We start from the raw sequence: 14,911 nt of genomic DNA on the forward strand, positions 1-14,911 counted from the left end.
CTACTGCGGTACATATGTGTGTTCATAGGTTATAATAGGTTGCTGGATAGTTTTGTGCATCCGTGCGAAGTGCGCGCGCATTATCTTCTTAGTCGTAAACGCTTTGTCGCACGCATCGCATTTGAAATTCTTCTCCCCACTGTGTTTGTACATGTGGTTCTTCAGGCGATTGCTGTTGAAGGCCTTCCAGCCGCAGACCCCGCAAATATGGTTGCGGACCTTCAGGTGAGTGTCCCTCAAATGGGTCATCATCATACTCCTGAAGACGAAAGTCTTCGGACAGTGCAGACATTTGATCTCCTGCCTGTTCTTGTGCTCCGTCGCCATGTGCCGCGATCTTTTGTAATGGCTCTGAAAAGTCTGCGAGCACACCAGACATTTGTATTTCTTGTCCACGTCGTGTTGATTTTTCTGATGAGTCTTCAGTTTGGCTCGCGTTTCGAATTTTTCTCCACACTCTGGGCACAGCATACCGGTGTTTTCGTGGACAATTTTCACGTGAGCACGCAAAAGGTTGACATGTTTGAAATGCTGCCCGCAAATGTCGCATAAAATCGCTGAAGTCCCCTTGTGGTCTTTATTGGTGTGGTGCAATAAAGGGCCGAAGGTATAAAAGCTTGCGCCACAAGCCAAACAGTATAAATTGAAGTTGTCCAGTTTAAACGCAACCATACACAACCCTACATCCTTGTTGTACACCATCCCGTGCTGTATTATCAAATGGTCGATCAATTCATACAAATCCGTCACCATTTCTGGACACAATTTACAGGCCATGTTGGATATATCGACATAGACAACCGAGTCCCAGTAGTTATTCATCGCTTGGACCTTCACCTCGTCTCCCACGTGGACGTGTTGATGGTTTTTCAAATCTGACGACTCTTGAAAGATCTCGTAGCAATAGAAACACCTGTACGAACTCTTCAACCATCTAAAAGGCATGATCGTGGACTTTAGAAGCACCTGGAGTACGTTGTTCCTCATGATTTTCCTCTTCTCCTTCGTAGATAGCGCTGGCTTTGGCACCAAGGCTGCCAGAGTCACGCCATCGTCTGAGTCAACTTCATTGACAACCTGGCCACCTCTAGCTTCCCCTGCAAGTAAAACAAGCTTGCATTTTAACATTTTCTTTGGAAAAATTGCAAATAGAGGCGGCCAGTTGGCGTCATTATCTTATTATATTGCTATTACTTTAAGAAATCTATATATCCTTCCGCAAATATATAGTAATACTAGCGGACGCCCGCGACTTCGTCTGCGTGAAACTTTCAACTACCCCTACCCTACCATACTCTACCCCTACAATAAAGCTCAAATTGACAATTTTTTAGTTTGTCATGTCATGTCAATGATTTGGTATGTTTTTCCCATACCAAAACATTGGTATGGGAAAAAGAAAAGGGCTATTTTTATGGTTTTTCCAGCAATTATCGAATTTTTCTCGCCGTAAAAACCATCCTAGAACATCAACAAACATTTAAAAACAAAGAATTGGCCAAATTGGTCCAGGAGTTGTTGAGTTATGCGCTTACCAACGCATTTTTTTTAGTGGTAGGTAGATTTAGTTTTTGTTTCTTTTTTTTTTTAATGGTAAATTAAGAATTGTATTAAAATAAACGCATGTTGAGTTAGCCTGTAAGTGGGGTGTAGAATGTAGCATATTACTTTTTAATGCATGTTATATTTAATTAATCATACATTTTTTGTATACAACGTTGGCTTCCGAATAAATAACATAAAAAATAAAAAAAAATAAATAAAAAAAGCTTTACTTTGAATAAAATTCATTTCATTTATTTCAAATAGGGTTCCAGCCCTATTTGAAATAAATGAATTATGTGTATAAGATAAGCACTTTTGTAATGTGAAGTCCGTCCGTGAAATGAGACTTTACCACAGATTCTAGAAGAATGAAGATGAGGTGATATTTTAAAAAAATATGTGTTACAATCACACTATTAAAGGCGAAAGTTTGTGTGTGTGTAAGTATGTTTGTTCCTCTTTTACGCTGCGGCTACTGAAGCGATTTGGCTGAAATTTAGATTGCAAATAGATGTTATTATGGATTGACACATAGGCTACTTTTCATCCCGGAAAAATCCATGGTTCTCGCGGAATTTGTGAAAAACTGAATTCCACGCGGACGAAGTCGCGGGCGTCCGCTGGTTATTTATATAATTTACATTTAGGTGTATCATTCTAACTGAACGCGTTAATTTTTGAAAAGACGGACCGGACGGTACTTTTTTATGTGTGAAGTATTTAGACAGACTCATGACTTCATGAGGAGACATATTGGCTAAAAATAACGCTATATACGCGGTTATTTAATGTTAAGAATTATAATCTGTCTAAAAATTACAGCAGATCAGAAGTAAAAAAAAAATCAAGTAACTTTTAGTGTTTAAAATTTGTATTCGTGGTAAAAGGTACAATTTAATTAATTTTATTATTAATCAGGGAAAGTTCTGTGGTTATTTTCACCTTGGGCTTCTTTATCCAGATTACTAAATCGAGAAGAAGGCTCGTCATAGGGTTCCGTAGTAACTAGAAACTAGCTCCACGAGGGACATGTAGTAAATATAGGGGATATTTACTACATGTCCCTCGTGGAGCTGTGAAGTTTATGTCGAAAGTTATAAAAGTTAAAAAAACTAAAATATATACTAAAAATATGTGCATCAATTAATAAACAATACTATTTACTAAATGTTTAAAACCGGTTGTAGACGGAAAACTACAGAGCTTTCCCCTTTTATTTATTTTTTAATTCATTTATTTGGGGTTCAGGCATATCTGTTATGCCTAATCATTGTATTGCGATGAAGGTCTCAATATAATGATTAGATCTAATCAGTAAATAGTATTTAAAACAATTTTAAAAAGTCCAGACAATACTATAAAACAGCAAGTTATCAATAAACGTAGATCAAATCCATACTTCGTTATACTAAAAATTACATTTTCTTTAAACAATTCAATGTAGTTTTTGAGTATCATTAATTATTATTATTAATAATTATATATACTAATATTATAAAGCTGTAGTTTGTTTGTTTGATTGAACGCGCTAATCTCAGGAACTACTGGTCCGATTTGAAAAATTCTTTCAGTGTTGGATAGCCCATTGATCGAGGAAAGCTATAGGCTATATATTATCCCCGTATTCCTACTGGAACGGGAACCACGCAGGTGAAACCGCGCGACGTCAGCTAGTTATTAATAATCATGCAACAAAAACATGCTCCAGTTGCATTATTAGAATTCATTGTCGCTTCGATTCGAGTATTTGTTTCACATTTTGCCAAATGCCAACTTAATAACTTCGATGGAACTCGAGCACAACAAATTAGCGGTTCAAATTGTCCAAGTGAGACTCCTTCTCATGTTTGTCCAGACTCTCAAAGTCTATGAAACCGTATCTGCACCATCGGCACACGCGTCCAAAGTTGCCAGTATGCACTTTCATATGCGCGCGCAAATTGCTCGACCTCCCGAATCGTCGATCACACATGCTGCAAACATAATTCTTCTCCCCAAAATGTTTCCTCCGATGCAGCTTCAACATCCATTTGATACCAGTCTTGTATTCACAGATGTCGCACTCAAATCTTGTTTCCGAATGCAAGGATTGTACGTGAAGCATCATGGCTCCTTTTGTTGTACAGATCTTCGGACAATGCTCGCATTTCAGACGATACTTTTCGACATTGTGGACTTTCCCCATGTGGACTTTTAAACGATACTGATTCATAAAACTTGTACTACACAAATCGCATTCTACAGTTTTATGAATGCCGTGAACCATCTTTTTATGTTTCTCAACGTGGTGAAACGCTTCGAATTTTTTGCCGCATATTTTGCAGCGCGGCCCCACGTGACTTTTGCTTATGTGTCGTTTCAAACGTATCTTGTCTGTGTAACTCTGGCCACATACTTGGCACATGTACGCTTGTTCCATATGTTTCTTGTACATGTGACCAACTAATGTGGTGAAATTGTCGTACTCTTCGTCGCATAACACGCAATGGAACATCTCTTTGTTTAGGAGGAATGGGAAGACGCATACGCCGGCGGTTTCATCGTATTCCTCTCCATGTACGGCCACTATATGTGCTTTTAGATCCTCGATATTAGCTATAGACTTATCACAAAATGTACATCCCAATTGTGTTATATCAATTTTGACAGGCACATCTTTCGATATGATTCTCTGTGGTATAAACGTCTCCAAATCTACCTTCTTGTGGCTTGTGGTCGTATGCTCTTTAAGCGATTCGCAGTCTCTCATCTCTTTGCCACAATAGAAGCATCTGAAACCCCGCGTGTTCCAATTAAATGGTATAACATTTCCATAATGTAGCAGCATCATGATATTCCTGCGTACAGTAGCCAGACGTTCCAAACAAGACCCTTGGTATTCTCTCTTGAGTGTTATGCCTGGAAAGAGATTATTCCAACGTTTACGTATTTTAATAACAAATGTAAACTTCACTGTGAACTTGTAATTCTATGTTGATTTTCTAGTTCCGTATAAATTTATTGTCGAATAATTCTGCAATTTGTTTTTAGAAATCATTTGAATACCGATGCTGTGGGTGACGAAATAATAAAAAATAAAACTCAACATATATGTAACACCTTTATCTAGTAAGTATTTCAAAGAGTCATAACACAAGTCTTAATGTTAAAATAATTTACAAAAGTAGGTACCATTTAAAACACATTTTATAAATTCTTAAAACATTTTTAGGAAGCTCTATACTTTCTTCTGATTCAACATCAAAATGATCAGTGATTTAAAAGCGTTCTTCAGACTTTTCTGTATGGTATTGCTTTTGTGATATTTCTCATGAATAAACTTACAAAAATATACTTAAACAGTTTCCTCTACTCCTTCTAATTCCCTTTCTAGTTCTAGACTAGTTATTTCAACAAGTCCCACATCCTCGATGTCATCCGAGGCACTCACGCCTTGTTCGGTGATATATTCCGGATGGCGAACCCTGAAGTGTATCCTCAGATTCGGCCGATGAGCGAACTCCTTCCCACAAACAGTGCAGATATACTTCTTCTGGCCCGTGTGAGTCAAAAAGTGAGAATTCAAATTGCTCTTCTTAGAAAACTTTTTCCCACACACCGTGCAAATAAATTTCTTATCACCATTGTGTTTAAGCATGTGCAATTTAACGTCGTAGGGCCCGAAAAATTTGTCACCGCAGACTTGGCATTCTACATTCTTCTCCCTCAAATGTACCCGTCTCATGTGTCGTGACATGATGCTCTCTTGAGGATAAACTTTAGGGCAATAAGGACATTTGATCTTCAATTCCTCGACTCCGTGAACGTTGGCTAAATGTAGCTTCTTGAAATACGGACTCTTAAAAGCCTCCGGGCAATGGGGACACATGGATAGATTGACCATGTGCACGTTTTTCTCGTGCAACGTCTTTTTGGACAGCGTAGCTAAGCTGATACCGCAGTGATCGCAAGTGTATCCTCCCTCCCTATGGTAGTATCTATTGTGCATTTTCAAATGGTTTTCGCCTTGGAAACTGGTGCCGCACACATCGCAAATGTAATCGTGGGACAAATGATGCTTATTTGCGTGGCGCAGCAAATATTCGAAGAAAACAAATTTAATATTGCAAATGGGGCATGAAGGTTGATCCTTGTCGAGTTTGAAAGGCAAAAGACAATTCGGAACGTTCACATCGTACTCCGCGTCGTGAGCTATGATCAAATGGTTGATCAACTGTTCTAGAGAGTTAACAGCTTGAGGGCACAGTTTGCAAGATATATCGGTGACGTCGATTTTGACAGCGGCGTCTCTGTTCCTATTGTTTTTGGTTCTATCAAAAACTATCAGTTCCAAGTTAACGTTTCGGTGCATCACAGCGGTATGCTCTCTGAGCGTGACCGGGTCCTTCATAGGCTCTATACAATAGAAACATCTGTACTTTCCCTTGTACCACATGAACGGGGTAACGTTACTGTACTCCAACACGTACTCAACGTTACGCCGTTTTAGCAACAGTTTGCGCACCGTCTCTGTTTTCTTACATTTGTCCTCCATCGTGCACAATTTCGCACCTGCAAAGAAATTTGTCTTTTACTTTATCATTTTCACATGTCGTCATCATGTTTGTTTTACTGACCCTCTATTGGGTCTTACCCCACTTCTTATAGGAGTATTCACTTGTATCTTTGGCTTATAGGCTTTTGTGAGTAGGTCAGATTAGTATATTATTTTGATTAAAGTTTTTTAGAAGTAATTTCTCGTTTATTATTTTAATGGCGTCTTGATTTTCTCCATAAAATAAGGGTTTTTCACTTAATTTGGCTTTTATGATGAGTAGTTTAGGTTAGTATATTATTTAGATTAAAGTTTTTAGAAGTAATTTGTCATCTATTTTTTTAATGGGGGTCTTGCTTTTCTGCTTAATTAATTTTCCGAGTAATTTATGTTAGTATATTATTCAGATTTCTTTTTAATTTAAATTATCCTATTCTATTTTAGTAACTCAGTTTCTATCTTCCAAAACATCCAGCTTTCTATAATCTTTTTCTTCTTCGATTTTATAGCTTTACATAATTTGTATGTAATTTAAAATTTAACATTTTAAAACATTAAGTGGAACCAGAACTTACTATACAGAAAGATCATTATGTAAAATGAATACAGACGAGTCCAAGCAATCGACTGACAACTACAACATGTTGAAATAAAGCAAAACGTTTATTTTAAAACTAGCTGACATCCTCCCGCGTGGCTCCCGTTGTCTTAGGAATACGGGCATAATATAGTATAGCCCAGGGTTTCTCAAACTTTATATCAATGTGATGGGTGTGCTCTGATTTCTTAGGTGAAGAGTAATTTTGGACAATTTTAACCTTAATTCGGACTCGATTAGTAATCAAGCCACCATTACGTAAATCTTGTCGCGAAAGAAACTATCTATCTCTCAATGAGGGTAGTTGACTCTATATCTCTCAATGAGGGTAGTTGACTCTATATCTCTCAATGAGGGTAGTTGACTCTCTGTCTCAATGAGGATAGTTGACTCTCTAACTCTCAATGAGGGTAGTTGACTCTCTATATCTCTCAATGAGGGTAGTTGACTCTATATCACTCAATGAGGGTAGTTGACTCTCTATCTCTCAATGAGGGTAGTTGACTCTCTATCTCTCAATGAGGGTAGTTGGCTCTCTTTCTCTCAATGAGGGTAATTGACTCTCTATCTTTCAATGAGGGTAGTTGACTCTCTATCTCTCAATGAGGGTAGTTGACTCTATATCTCTCAATGAGGGTAGTTGACTTTATATATCTCAATGAGGGTAGTTGACTTTATATATCTCAATGAGGGTAGAGGGTAGGTGTTTGGAAATCCATACAAGAGGCATATGTCCAGCAGTGGACGTCCATCGGCTGATAATGATAATGACGATGAAAAGAAATGAAAGTATTACAGTATTAAATATGTCAGTTTATTTTTACCTTAATCCTAAACATTACAGTTTTTATTAAATTAAATATCATTTTAATTATTTGACACTTCAATCTACCTATTTTATCAGTACCTAATGGACTAAGAGTGTATTAAATCCAGGCATTTCTCATTTTACATACCATACGTAAGCACGGTAATGGTCCAAGATCCAGCTTTAGAAATATATACCCTCATCTGTTATTTATTAGTGATATTATTCGCAATGACACATTGCAAGGTTGCCTAATTAAATTACAGCCATAGACACATTTTTCATACAAAATCTAAAAAACCATGATCAATACTTCAGCCTTTCTTGATGAATACTGTTTACCAACAAATAAATTAGAAATGAAGGTAGAAAACGCACGTCATTTCATAACTTATTTATTTTTAATTATGTATGGTTTGTTTATAAAATGTTATATAAAATATATTATCTAATTGTTCTAAGCTGATTATTCAAATTTATTTTCATTAATTTAAGAACAAGTTAATTATAATTATTATTAGGTGTAAAATTACTAGTGATTTATACCCTCATTTTTAATTTGTTTGTTGGTAAACAGTGCTCATCAAGAAAGGCTGTAGTATAGATCAAAGGCAACCTTACAAGCTTATCAAATTAAGCTTAAAATAAGCTTCCATTTGACATCTATACTAATATTATAAAGAGGTAAAGTTTGTAAGTTTGTAAGTTTGTCACATTTTTTAAATGGGGTAATCTTCGGAACTACTGGTCCGATTTTAAAAATTCTTTCACCAGTAGAATGCTACATTATCGGGGAGTGCTATAGGCTATATTTTATATTGGTATCATATATATTAGCCGTGTTATAACAGTTTTTGTCATACAGGTCGGACTGAAAATCCTCTTAAACAGACTTATTCGCATGCGCTGCCTTAACTATTGTGTAAAATTGAAATTAATGTATGGAGACTTTATGTATCTTTAAAAGTTCTACAAAAAAGTCCGCGACACCATATATCTATCTTCTATATATTAGCAGATATTGTACCTTTTGTGTTTTAAAAATTAATAATTTTATATACTTAGGTTTACGTCATTATTTATACAACTAAACTTTAATCCTTATTAAAATAAATTATTTAATAGTCACAAGGATATTATGGAGATAAGATTTGCCCTTTACAGTATGTTAATTACTTAAATAGTTTCGGAGATAATACAAAATTTCTAAAAGACACAGAAATTCCGCTATATGACGCCCGGCGCTTTCATTTACGTAGTTACCGTTCCCGTGTGAATATGGGGATCAAACATAGCCTATGACACTCGCAAATAACGTAGCTTTCTATTGGTAAAACAATTTTCCAAATCGGTCCAGTAGATCCAGAGATTACCTCCTACAACCACACGACCTTTACCTCTTTATATTTTTAGCATAGAAGTCTCTGTTTCTCTTGGTCATACCACCACTCTCGAAGGACTGGACCGATTTTGCTAAGGGTAGGAGTAAGATAGAGAAGTTACAGGGTAGGTTAAGGTACGGGTAGGGAAGCGTAGGCGTAGGGTAGGTTTAGGGTAGTGATAGGGTAGGGGTAGAGGTAGGGTAGTGGTAGGGTAGAGGTACGGGTAGGATAGGGAAGTGGTAGGGTAGGGGTAGGATAGGCGTGAGATAGGGATACGGGTGGGATAGGGGTAGGAAAGGGATAGGGTACGGGGAGGGTAGGGGTAGGATGGGGGTAGGGTGTAGGTAAGGTAGAGGTAGAGGAAGGATAGGGTAGGTGTAGGGTAGATGCAGGGGTTGGGTAGGGTAGGGTTGGGGTAGTGGTAGGGTAGGGGTAGTAGTAAAGTTGACATCGAAATTTACGCGGACGAAGTCGCGGGCGTCCGCTAGTATTAGATAAGACGATTAAAGCAAGCTAGGCAAACCATTGTGGTTGTGTCAAAGTAAATATTTTCTATCATTTATTTCATAACCCAAATAAATAACAGATGAGGGTATATATTTCTTATGCCGGATCTCATACTATATATAGTTTACAGACAGCAGTATTGAGCAATATTGAATAATATTGCCTGTCTGCGAGGAAACATGTGATTTAAAATATACTAAGTTTGTTGTATAGAGAATAGAGTTACAAATAAATCACGCGTAAGTAATCACAGGCGTACGAGTTACTTAGTATAAATTTATATATACAATTTTCGTGTCACAATCACCCATATACTCTTTGAGTGCCTAGTGGGAGTTATCAATATTTTCATACTATTACTATCGCGTTAACGTAAACGCGAATTTATATGGAAAAGAAACAGCTGTGCAGCAGTGCCACTAGATGGCACTGTTTCAATTCCTAAGAAGTTCGCGTTTACATTAACGCGATAGTACACAGCTTGAAACAGCTTGACAGATTAATACGATTTTTTTGGTATATTCGGCAGATTTGAGAATAATTCGCAAGCTAATTTTTACCCAAATAATACATAAATCGACGAAATTTCGGTTTACGTATTTTTGTACGAGATTTATATGGCAAAACAACGTTTGACGAGTCAGCTGGTGATCATTTTTACTTTTAGGTTATTTATCCTCGAAAAAGCGAGGTACATTAAGTACTTTAATTAATACATTTAGGTATTTAATGTACCTTGCCTAATGTACATACAGTACATTTAGTTAATACCGTGAGGACAATTTCGAAACGAGCAAGTCACATACGTTTTAGTTATGTACGTACTAATGGTGTAGTGTACGTAACGAGCTAGTGACGTCACTAAAGATATTATTTATCAACTAGCTTACTCGACATACGTCCTGCCACATATCACTTTCTATATACATATTCTATAGTTTTTGGGCCCAAGAACGAAATAATTATTCATTTTCATACCGTATTTGATCTTAAGGTATATCTGACATTAATAACTTTAGGTAATTATCTTCGAGTAAGGTTTTAAATACATAAAGTACATTTCGTTACATACCATAAGGTAAATGGCCACTATCACAGTCTCAGACTAATAAGATAAAGACCTGCCTCACAAGACATTATTTTTCTGTTAAAGTATATGATCAACGATCTTATGCGATTATAAACACTGTCTCTATAGAATCGATGTTTCATAGTTTACAATAGTGTCCGTCGGTTAAAAACCTCCGTAAAAATACCTTTTTGTGTAGTTAAATGGTGTAAAAAACGAACACAAACTGCTAGTTTAGTATAAGATATGTATGAAATCGAAGCTCGTTTTCCTTAGAAAATGGCAGAAAATTTTGTTCGTGAATTTCGGTGCGATACTAGTCCTTATGTATTTAGTCTGAGATCACAGTGCACTTATATAGTAATACCTGTCCAAAAGGGACACCTATTGTACTACTATACGTGCTGGTGTAGTGTACGGGAACGAGCGAGATGTGACGTCACACCTACTTAAAGATATTTATTTATCAAGTAACTTACTCGACATACGGCCTGCCGCCACATACCACTTTCTATTTACATATTTTTTTTTTTTTTAAAAGAATATATGCCATATTTTTAAATATGACCAATATTCCCATTCCCCTCCAACTAGTCGGGAAAGACTGTATTAGGAGTGGGTACGACAATAGACCAACGGGGCGGGGATCGAACCACCACCCTTCGGTGGTGAGTCCGACCGCTCTTACCGTTGAGCTATTGAGGCTTAAGGTATATTAAGTACATAAAGTACATTTCGTTACATACCATACGGTACGTTGCCACTATCACAGTGCACTCATATAGTAATAACTGTCCAAATGGGTGAGCCATTTGGACAATTGACTATTACTATACGTGCTGGTGTAGTGTACGTAACGAGCGAGATGTGACGTCACACCTACTTAAAGATATTTATTTATTTATCAACTAGCTTACTCGACATACGACCTGCTGCCACATACCACTTTCTATTTACATATTTTGTAGTCCTTGGGTGCAAGAACGAAATAATTATTCATATTAATACCGTATTTGATCTTACATGTATTGTAAGGTATACCTGACATTATTAACTTGATATAATTATCACCGTGTATGGTTTTAAATACATACAGTACATTTCGTTACATACCATACGGTACATTGCCACTATCACAGTGCACTTATATAGTAATAACTGTCCAAATGGGTGAGCCATTTGGACAATTAACTATTACTATACGTGCTGGTGTAGTGTACGTAACGAGCGAGATGTGACGTCACATATTCGCTATTTGGCTTGTACTGAGAAAAAATCCATTTATAAATTAAATTTTATATGTAGTCACGTCTCAAAAAATATGATATTTTGTTTTCAATATAGTAGAACGATAATGAACTATTTAAGAACATTTCAAAAAAGTGTCAACTAGCCTTTTGAAAATTTCATCGAAGAATAAAAAAAACCATAATCTTCTTAGATACACAGGTTTCAACCCAGGACCAACGATGCAACAGTTTTCAGAAGGCATTTGATTTTTAATCTAAATGCTTTTCTTTATATACTTTGCAATAATTTTTATCTTATACAAAAATTATCGGACAGTCCAAAGTCTGGAAGATGCTAAGAAGAAATCACCCTACGACTATTATTCGCCCCAATAAAAAAATAGTTCATATTTATAAAAAAAAATAAAAATTCAAACATGCCCATATTTCTTATGCATCCCTTTATGACTATTCAAGTTACTCCGCCTCATGAAGGCTTTCCCGCAAACCTCACAACTATAATTCCTTTCGCCCTTGTGTTTAACCATGTGCAACCTTAGAAGGTAATTGTCGAAGAACTTCTCATTGCAGACGGAGCAAGGAACGTTTTTCTCCTTCAAATGTGTCCTCCTTATGTGGTCTTTCATGAAGGAGTTTCTTGTGAACATCTTCTCACAGTAACTGCACTTGTGACCAATTTCGTGAGCTTGTATCATATGCTTCTGTTTGTGATACTGAGAAGGGAACCGTTCCGAACATTTGGTGCACTGGAAGTCTTTGGCGTTGTGGCACTTCGCCATGTGCCGCCCCAAACACCACTGGTTCTTGTACTTAGCTCCGCAAACTGAACATTCACAAGTACCCGCATGTGCGTACGTTATGTGGACGTTTAAATTGGCGACGTTTTTAAACGTCCGCCCGCAGTGGTCGCATATTTTGTTGTTATTGCTGTGCTCAGAATTGATGTGGCGGAGCAGCGAGCCGAAGTATCGAAACTGTTGCGGACAAATGTTGCATGGTATATTGTCCTTGATGACTTTGAACGGATCGAAACAATCCGTTATGGATTTGTCGTAGATCGCGTCGTGTTTCATTATCAAATGGTCGATCAGATCGTCCAGATCGTCCATACTTTGCGAGCACACTTTGCAAGACAGCTCTGAGATGTCGATTTTAACTGTTGTCCTCTCGCCTTTGCACTTCTTCATGCTTTTGTCGTTCAAATCGCACACGGGATGTTCGTCGAACACGTGTGTCTTCAACTCTTCGAAATCGACGAAATTTTTGGAACAATGGAAGCAGGAGAACCGGGAGAAGAATCGAAACGGCACAGCGGTCGACATATTCAATATGCACTGGATGTTCTTCCGTATCTGTTTTATGTCCCTTTTCTGCTTCGGTCGGAAAGTCTCCTCGGGGAACACCGGCACTTTCACTGTGTTGCTTTTTGATCCGCAACTCCTGAGATGATGTCTCAAACTGGTCGCATGTTTGAACTTTTTGGAACAATACGAGCAGACTTTCTGTCCAGGATGGTCGCTTTCCATGTGCCTATGAAACAACGTGTAGGAAGGGAAGTACGCATCGCACAGTTGGCATCGTCTGAAATGGAAATTGTTCTTGTGATTTATTAGAAGCACGCGGTTGGGGAACACTTTCGCGCACTCATCGCACTGATGACCTCCATATTTATGGAAGTTTCGTAAATGCAGCGCCAAGTCCCTCTTCTTGTTGAATGTTAATCCACAGTTGTCGCACACGAAACTGTTTTTGGGGTGAGCGTTGTTGGTGTGCATTATCAAATTGCCAAAATACGTAAACTTCTGGTCACACAAACGGCACTGACAATCGAGCAAGCTGTACTCCTGGAATGGTATATCCACAGTTTTGTCGTATTCTAAATCGTGTTTACCAATCAAATGGTCGACAACTTCCGTTAAACTCTCGAACGGTTCTAGACAGATTTGGCATGTCATTTCGGATATGTCGACTTTAATTTCTATATGATTGCCCTTGATGACTTTCAACGCGTCGTCCGTAATGCTGCAAGGTTCGTGGGCATCAGTATGTCTTCTAAACTCCACGTAATCAATGAAACTCAAGCCACAATAGAAGCAGAGATATTTCCCGCGCCATTTGAATGGCACTATCGTGCTGTTGTTGAAAAGCGTTTCCAAATTTTTCCTTCTCCGCACAGATGTGCAGGTCTCGTGCGGGCCTTCATCTGCAAATAAATTTTTCTCGCTTCAGAATCCTCTATCTACTAGAAGTGTTTACATGCCGCTCTTGTAAGCGTACATTCATATTTATTTGTAGTTTGCACATGTAACCAGAGTACGATTAAGACAATCCACTGTCTTGGTGCGTTCAGAAATACATGGTTTATACACGGTATATTCTCTCAATTTGATGAGCAAAAGTTAAGTATATTAACTACTGATATATATTCTTAATATTCTGTCATAAATGAATAATAATCTCAAACAAGGAAACATATATTAAGTTTTCAAGGTCTTTCATCAAATCACCCTCCTTTGTAATAGGAGCCTGAACCTGTGGGCCATTAAAATATTATGAAAATGGTAAAAATATAATGAAAGAATAATAGGAGCACTCAGCAAGGCATGACATGTCATGCTCCCAAATTTAGCTTTGATATTGAGTGTTTTTAATATGTGACGTCATATGGCCTTTCAAATTCTTCTTCCACAGAAACCTCTTTCCACAGACATCACAGTGAAAATTCCTCTCCCCATAATGTTTAACCATGTGCACTTTCAATCTTTGCGCGTCGAAGAATCTCTCGTGACACACCGAACACTCGACGTTCTTCTCCTTCAAATGCGTTCGCCTTATGTGATTGACCATGAACGAGTTTCTAGTGAACAACTTGTGGCAGTAATTGCATTTGTGACCTGTGCTGTGCGCGTCAATCCTATGCCTCTGCATCTCATACACTGACGTGAATTTCTCATCGCATTCCTGGCAGTCCACAACTTTGTTACCGTGTATACGTCCTAAATGTGTTTGCAAATAATTATTCGAAGTGAATTGCATATCGCAAAGGTCACATTTAAAGTTGGCAACTTTGTGGAGACGCGCTATGTGAGCTCTCAGATTCGGCAAATTCCTAAACGCTAATCCGCAGTGCACGCAAATGTTTTTATTATCCGTGTGCCGTTTGCCCACGTGATTCAACAACGTCCGAAAATATCTATACACTTCGCCGCAAAACGGAC

The 14,911-nt window shown here is 37.7% G+C and overlaps 3 protein-coding genes across 3 annotated transcripts in view; all 3 read right to left on the reverse strand.

The window, feature by feature from the left end:
• Positions 1 to 1,128, reverse strand: LOC112047102 (zinc finger protein 585B-like). Its single transcript, XM_024084023.2, has one exon. The coding sequence runs from the start codon at positions 1,126 to 1,128 to the stop codon at positions 1 to 3; it is 1,128 nt and encodes a 375-aa protein (XP_023939791.2).
• On the reverse strand, positions 1,126 to 5,007 carry LOC112047110 (zinc finger protein 596-like). The gene is made up of 2 exons (XM_024084032.2): positions 4,870 to 5,007; positions 1,126 to 4,443 (listed from the first exon to the last, which is right to left on the reverse strand). The coding sequence occupies exon 2, from the start codon at positions 4,373 to 4,375 to the stop codon at positions 3,353 to 3,355; it is 1,023 nt and encodes a 340-aa protein (XP_023939800.2). The 5' UTR covers positions 4,376 to 4,443; positions 4,870 to 5,007; the 3' UTR covers positions 1,126 to 3,352.
• LOC112047112 (zinc finger protein 808) overlaps positions 4,615 to 14,911 on the reverse strand; it is a 27,713-nt gene continuing 17,416 nt past the window's right edge. The window contains exons 5-6 of the mRNA XM_024084034.2: positions 12,154 to 13,896; positions 4,615 to 6,096 (exon numbers count right to left, since the gene is read on the reverse strand). Coding sequence (XP_023939802.2) covers positions 4,880 to 6,096; positions 12,154 to 13,896 — 2,960 coding nt within the window. The 3' untranslated portion in view covers positions 4,615 to 4,879. The remainder of the gene's footprint in view (positions 6,097 to 12,153; positions 13,897 to 14,911) is intronic.

This window comes from Bicyclus anynana, chromosome 26 (genome assembly GCF_947172395.1).
Source record: "Bicyclus anynana chromosome 26, ilBicAnyn1.1, whole genome shotgun sequence".
In the NCBI taxonomy this organism is placed as follows: domain Eukaryota; kingdom Metazoa; phylum Arthropoda; class Insecta; order Lepidoptera; family Nymphalidae; genus Bicyclus; species Bicyclus anynana.

Excerpts from the sequence above, each read along its gene's own strand:
- LOC112047102 (XM_024084023.2), bottom strand. The coding sequence starts at position 1,128 with ATGTTAAAATGCAAGCTTGTTTTACTTGCAGGGGAAGCTAGAGGTGGC.
- LOC112047110 (XM_024084032.2), bottom strand. The coding sequence starts at position 4,375 with ATGATGCTGCTACATTATGGAAATGTTATACCATTTAATTGGAACACG.